General features: G+C 44.9%; 2 protein-coding genes across 2 annotated transcripts; both read right to left on the reverse strand.

Moving 5' to 3' along the window:
* Positions 1 to 521: 521 nt before the first annotated feature.
* Positions 522 to 2,528, reverse strand: LOC143538448 (uncharacterized). Its single transcript, XM_077032012.1, has 2 exons — positions 2,070 to 2,528; positions 522 to 1,229 (listed from the first exon to the last, which is right to left on the reverse strand). The coding sequence occupies exons 1-2, from the start codon at positions 2,526 to 2,528 to the stop codon at positions 522 to 524; spliced, it is 1,167 nt and encodes a 388-aa protein (XP_076888127.1).
* A 172-nt stretch (positions 2,529 to 2,700) lies between these two features.
* Positions 2,701 to 3,141, reverse strand: LOC143538449 (uncharacterized). Its single transcript, XM_077032013.1, has one exon. The coding sequence runs from the start codon at positions 3,139 to 3,141 to the stop codon at positions 2,701 to 2,703; it is 441 nt and encodes a 146-aa protein (XP_076888128.1).
* Between the last annotated feature and the right edge of the window lie 2,811 nt (positions 3,142 to 5,952).

Raw genomic sequence — 5,952 nt, forward strand, 5'->3', positions numbered from 1 at the left:
CCCATAGATTGACTTATGCAACTTTTAAACTCTGGTGTCACTTTTCTTAGCAAAGCCATATGGAATTCTCATGTAGACTTCTTCATCTAAATCCCCATGAAGAAATGCATTGTTCACATCAAGTTGATAAATGAACCAACTTCGTTTAGTGGCGATCACTAATAATGTCGGACGGTTACAAGTTTGGCAACCGATGCAAATGTTTCATGAAAATCGACGCCTTCTGTTTGTGTGAATCCTCTTGCTACCAATCGAGCCTTGCCGATATGTGAATAATGAATTATCGGCTTTTGATTGCTTGAATTCAATAGCTGTGAGTGCTTGAGTGAACTTTTGGTACCAATTCCGGGATGCTTGTCATAGCCCATAGATTGACTTATGCAACTTGCAAACTCTGGTGTCACTTTTCTTAGCAAAGCCATATGGAATTCTCATGTAGACTTCTTCATCTAAATCCCCATGAAGAAATGCATTGTTCACATCAAGTTGATAAATGAACCAACTTCGTTTAGTGGCGATCACTAATAATGTCGGACGGTTACAAGTTTGGCAACCGATGCAAATGTTTCATGAAAATCGACGCCTTCTGTTTGTGTGAATCCTCTTGCTACCAATCGAGCCTTAAAACACTCGACATCCCCATTTGGTTTGTACTTTACTTTATATACCCACTTTGAGTTGACGACCTTCTTCCCTGGTGGTAATTGTTCCAAGGTCCAAGTTTTGTTGGATTCTAAGGCATGAATTTCCCGTTGCATTGCTTCTCGCCATCTCAGGTCTTTAACTACCCGTGAGAAGTGTTTTGGCTCATCATGGGAAGTGATAGCCGCAAGGTAAGCTTTGTGATTAGTTGAAAATTTATCATAAGATATATCGTTAGCAAAAGGATGTACCATCGAGGTCTCTGATGTTGGAATGGGTCGCGAATGGTTTATTGAGCTAGGGATATCGACATGGTACCCGCTAAGATGTTTTGGCCTTTGTTTTTCCCTGGTGCCACGTCGAGTATCAGTGGGAAATGTTTGGTTTGGAGGTGCTCCTTGTTCACCTTCTTGTTGGTTTATTTCAATTTCAGGATTCTCTAAAGGAGGGGTGCCTTTATCAACTTGTGTCTCTTGGCCTTTGTTTGTTTCTTGACTTTCATTTTCTTCATTATTGTCTTCTTGTTCATCATGATTTTGGGCAGTGGCATTTGTTTGGGGTATTGGAGTATCCGATGCATCCCAATGCTCTCATGCATGTTCCGGTTCACTTTGACTTGCCTTGACATTATCAATAGTGGCAAAGGGAAAAATGTTCTTGAAAAACTTTACGTCTCGAGATGTGTATATCTTCTTTAGTTCTAAATCATACACTTTGTATCCCTTCTTTCCTTGAGGATACCCTACAAACACGCATGGTCTACCACGTTCTTTGAATTTATCTCCCCCTTTCTTCGTGTCTCGGGCGTAAACAAGGCACCCAAACACTTTCATGTGGTCATAGGTGGGTACCTTTTGCAACAAAACTTCATATTGTATGGTTCTTTCCAAATTTGTGGACGGTAACCGATTTATGATATACGCGGCCGTTAAAATGCATTCCCCCCAAAACTTTATGGGTAGGCTGGCTTGGAATCGTAATGCTCTAGCGGTATCCAATATGTGCCTATGTTTTCTTTCGACCACTCCGTTTTGTTTGGGTGTGTCGGTGCAAGAAGTTTCCAAGATAATTCCATTTTCGTGATAAAAATCGAAAATGTGGTGTGATTTGAACTCAGGCCCATTGTCTGCCCTGATTCTTTTTGTAGTCTTCCCATATTGGGTTTTGACCATGTTGTAGAATATGATGAGGAACTACGCCACCTGAGACTTGTATTTCATAAGAAACACCCAAACCCCCCTACTATAGTCGTCAACTATTGTTAGGAAGTAATGTGCACCTATGAGAGAAGCAGTTTTATACCCTCCCTAGATGTCACAATGAATTAATTCAAAACAATCGTGCGTTTTTATTGAACTAGTAGGAAAAGGTGAGCGTGTTTGTTTTGCTCTCATACAAGAATCACAAAAATCATTAAAAGAACAAACATGTTGAAGCTTCTCTTTTGATGCATGACCCAATCGCCTGTGCCATGTTTCCGGGTTTGTTGAGACTGCCAAAGCCATCTTCACTTTATGAATCGGCTCTAGCCAATATAGACCATCGCGTTCCTTACCTATCCCAATCAGTCTCCTCGAGTGTAAGTCCTGCATGTAACAAAAACTAGGATAAAAGGTGAAAGATGAGTTCAAACTGTTGGTCAATTTGCCAACCGAAAGCAAGTTGCATTTGAATTCGGGTATTTTGAAAACATTATTTATTTTTAAACCATTCGGCAAAGTGACGTTTCCAATGCCCTTAACAGGTATGCTTTTTCCATTTGGTATCGTTACTGACACATTCTGTTTTAAATGTGATAAGTCAAATATTCCTTCTTCACATGTAATGTGTTCCGTCGCCCCGGAATCAATTATCCACGGACGACTTAACGGTAACTCACCCGCCATGTTGACCGTTGGTAGATCTTCATTTCCTTCTCCCTTCGCATGCTCTTGGAAATATTATACCATCAAGGCAAAGTCTTCGTTCGAAATTCCTTCGATTGGACTTGTTTTTACATGTGCAACTTTATTTGGCTTTTTTAAGCCATCATTCTTTGTTGTGCCATGTCTTCTGCCATTAGTTGGGTACTCCTCTTTTTTTTGGATAACCAACAATTAGATAGCAATCTTCCATTTTATGATTTGTTCTCCCACACCTACCACATGGTGCTCTTTCTTTCTTCTGTGTATAATGTGTTTTACTTCTGTTTTGGACTTGAAAGGCTGCAGCTTCATTATTGTTGGGGCGTGTAAAAGTGGCAATTTCACGCCTCTTTTCCTCTTCTGAGACAAGACGATAAGCGGTACTTAGGCTTGGTGTTGGCTTTGTGGTTAATATTTGAGTTTTAATGGTATTGAAGGCTTCATCGAGTCCCATAAGAAACTCGTACAGTTGCTCCTTTTCCCGATTCTCAATGAATTCTTTTGCCGCTGCACAGGTGCATTTGGGTGCAGGAGAAACCGATTGGATCTCCTCCCATATGCCTTTTAATTTTGTATAATAAGCAGATACTGTCATGTTACTTTGATGTGTTTGAGCAAGATCTCGTCTTAATTCATATGCCCGGTGAAGAGGTAGGTCCCAGCAGAGCCCAGTTGGACCCGCAAGACTCACCTTGAACAGGGACGTCTGCGCAGTTGAACCCGCAAGACTCCTTAACGGATGTCTGCGCGGTTGAACCCGCAAGACTTAACTTAAAGGGACGTCTGCGCAGAGACCAACTGAATCCGCAGGACCCACCATGCTCAGAGACGTGATGTCCTTACACGCAGTACGCAAGCTGTCCCCGCAGGAAACGCCTCCCAATGGTCGACGTACTCTGCCTGTCCCCGCAGTAGCGGATACTAGCCATCAGGGAAGGCTACCCGCGCAGCAAGGCTACACGCACAAGGCACTAACTCTCATAATAATTCAGTAATGTCACCTGAAGAAGGAATGAGCAAAGCCGGGAATACTCCCGCACAAAGCCGGGAAAACTCCCGCCCAAATGAGCCAGTCCGTACGATACTGGAGGATCTTTTGTACTGTACCTGACGAGGTATGGACAAAAGATCTAACCAAAGATACGACAGCTCACTGACAACAGTATGACGAGCAGCACGCTCTTGTACTGTATGTCACTATTAGCCGCTGCCTACTCACCAACCTGTCGGAGGACGTGCATAGCCTGCAGTTGGTGGAACAGGAATAGTACACAGCCGGCCTGGTCACTATCAGCCGCTGCCTACCCACCAACCACAAGCATGGCATGTGCGTAGCCCACAGTTGGCAGAACAGGAACACTATTCAGCCGGCTGTACCTGCTTGGAAACCTACATTCGGCTATAAATACTCCAACACCTTGGAATGGTATTATCTTATCTCATATCTCATATCTTGATATATTACCTGATATCTGCTCTAGTCATTCTCTTAATATACACTTATATTCAAGAGCAATCTAGTCTGATTCTCACGCCGGAGGGTGGTCACAAGGAGGTACCCCGCCCTTCTTAGTGACGAGCTCACGGTGTCTGTTTTGCAGGTTATCAGAAGAACCATCTTTGCCGGACCTAACCCCTCGTGGGAAACATCTACTTAACCCCCAGATTGTCCGTAATCTGCCCGGGGTCGATTAGTGTTTCTTCATTGGCGCCATCCGTGCATAAAAGCTAGAACTAATTCTTTTTCAGTTTTTTCAAACTTCTGGAAAGATGGTTAAGGTTACTCCGTTGCCAAGGCCAACGAGTGACCAAGAAACCCCGGTAACCACAACCCCAGCTACTGGGGGGAATACCGGCGACTACACAGTTTTTACGAACACTACCCCGGTTACCCAAACTGGGGCAAGTGCAGTAAATTTTACGAACACTACCCCAGTTACCCGAGCTGGGGCAAGTGCAGTAAATAATCTTTCACTGGGATTCACCGATACCCAGTTAGAGAGATAACGGACGAGGCTCCCCCGCCAAACACTCGATGAAGTTAAAGCGTGGGCGGAAGCACGTCAAAAAGAATTCCAAGCTGAGTTGGATGAACGCTTACGTTCACTCCAACAGGCTGATGAATTCGGCAAGTACTTGGACGATGATTCGGAGGAATCCGATAGTGACGCAAACTCTCGTCATAGGGCGAAAGGGAAGCTTAAGGAAACGGACTCCTCACCGAGAAGGCATTTTGGAGAAACCTTCAAACCAAAAAACGCGGGTGGAAACCCACGTGACTTCTCCAAAACCATCAGACCAACTGCTGAAAATGCGGGAACGTCCGAATTTGCAAGGGACACTGCGGAAGCAATCGCCCCGAAAAGTGCCAAACAGATGTCCAACATCGGCACCTACGATGGTATATCTGACCCAGATGATCATTTGAACAGATTCATAGCGGCGGCAACCGTCAGTAATTGGACGGAACCTACGTGGTGTTACATGTTCCAAATGACGCTTGTTGGGGCAGCCAGAGCGTGGTTTGACCGTCTACCGGTCCACCACATCTACGATTGGGCAGACTTCCAGCAGAAGTTCAGCCAACATTTCAGTCAACAAAGAAAATATACCGAGGAGCAATGGACAATCCTCAACTACATCCGAGAGGAAGATGAGTCTTTACTAGACTTCATCACGCGCTTCAATTCAAAGAAGCTAAGTCTGGGCACTATTAGCGAAGATCTTGTTCGCGCTGCTTTCATCCAGGGCGCAAAGGACCCAGAGCTCATCCGCACCTTAACGGGTAAGGATGGCATGCCGTCCACATGGGATACCATCATGACAGCAGCTAAACGCTTTGCGGAAACGGAGAAGCAACTGGGTAGAGATCTTCCCCAGAGCACAAACCTCTACACCCAGAAAACAAGAGAAGACAACGACCTTACTGCCCGACTAAACAAAAAGCGGAAGCTAGGCATTTGGCAGTCAAGGATAAACTTTGACACCTCATCCGGCTTGCACCATCGGTTAGGCGGAAGGGATAACGTACAGTCGAACCGGAGCTCCAGATGACGCCACTCACCAAAAGCGTCACCGAGATATTCGCCACTGAGAAGCTCCCATGGCCAAAGGCTCCAATAATCCGACATCGTCACAATGCTGATCGGAGCAAATACTGTGACTTCCACAGGACAAAAGGCCACACCACTGAAGAATGCACAGACTTGAAAGACATCGTCGAAGCATTTGTCAGAGATGGGACGCTCACGCACCTCGTGGCGTAATAAACGCTGAGCAGGCTAATGCGTGTAGAACCCCAGTTGGGGAAAACACGAATAAAACTGCAGCTTCAATGTCGGAGAATACATACTGCGTAAACAACAAGATCCCGAACCAGGCGCATATCGGCTCGATGGCACTCCCA

The sequence above is a fragment of the Bidens hawaiensis genome, unplaced genomic scaffold (assembly GCF_021521415.1).
Source record: "Bidens hawaiensis isolate Kalapana, Puna unplaced genomic scaffold, B.hawaiensis_p1.1 tig00011621_1, whole genome shotgun sequence".
NCBI lineage: Eukaryota > Viridiplantae > Streptophyta > Magnoliopsida > Asterales > Asteraceae > Bidens > Bidens hawaiensis.

Excerpts from the sequence above, each read along its gene's own strand:
- LOC143538448 (XM_077032012.1), bottom strand. The coding sequence starts at position 2,528 with ATGGCGGGTGAGTTACCGTTAAGTCGTCCGTGGATAATTGATTCCGGG. Across the intron at positions 1,230-2,069 it reads CAAAAGAGAAGCTTCAACAT|CATTGGGATGCATCGGATAC; the intron begins GTTTGTTCTTTT and ends CATGCATGAGAG.
- LOC143538449 (XM_077032013.1), bottom strand. The coding sequence starts at position 3,141 with ATGACAGTATCTGCTTATTATACAAAATTAAAAGGCATATGGGAGGAG.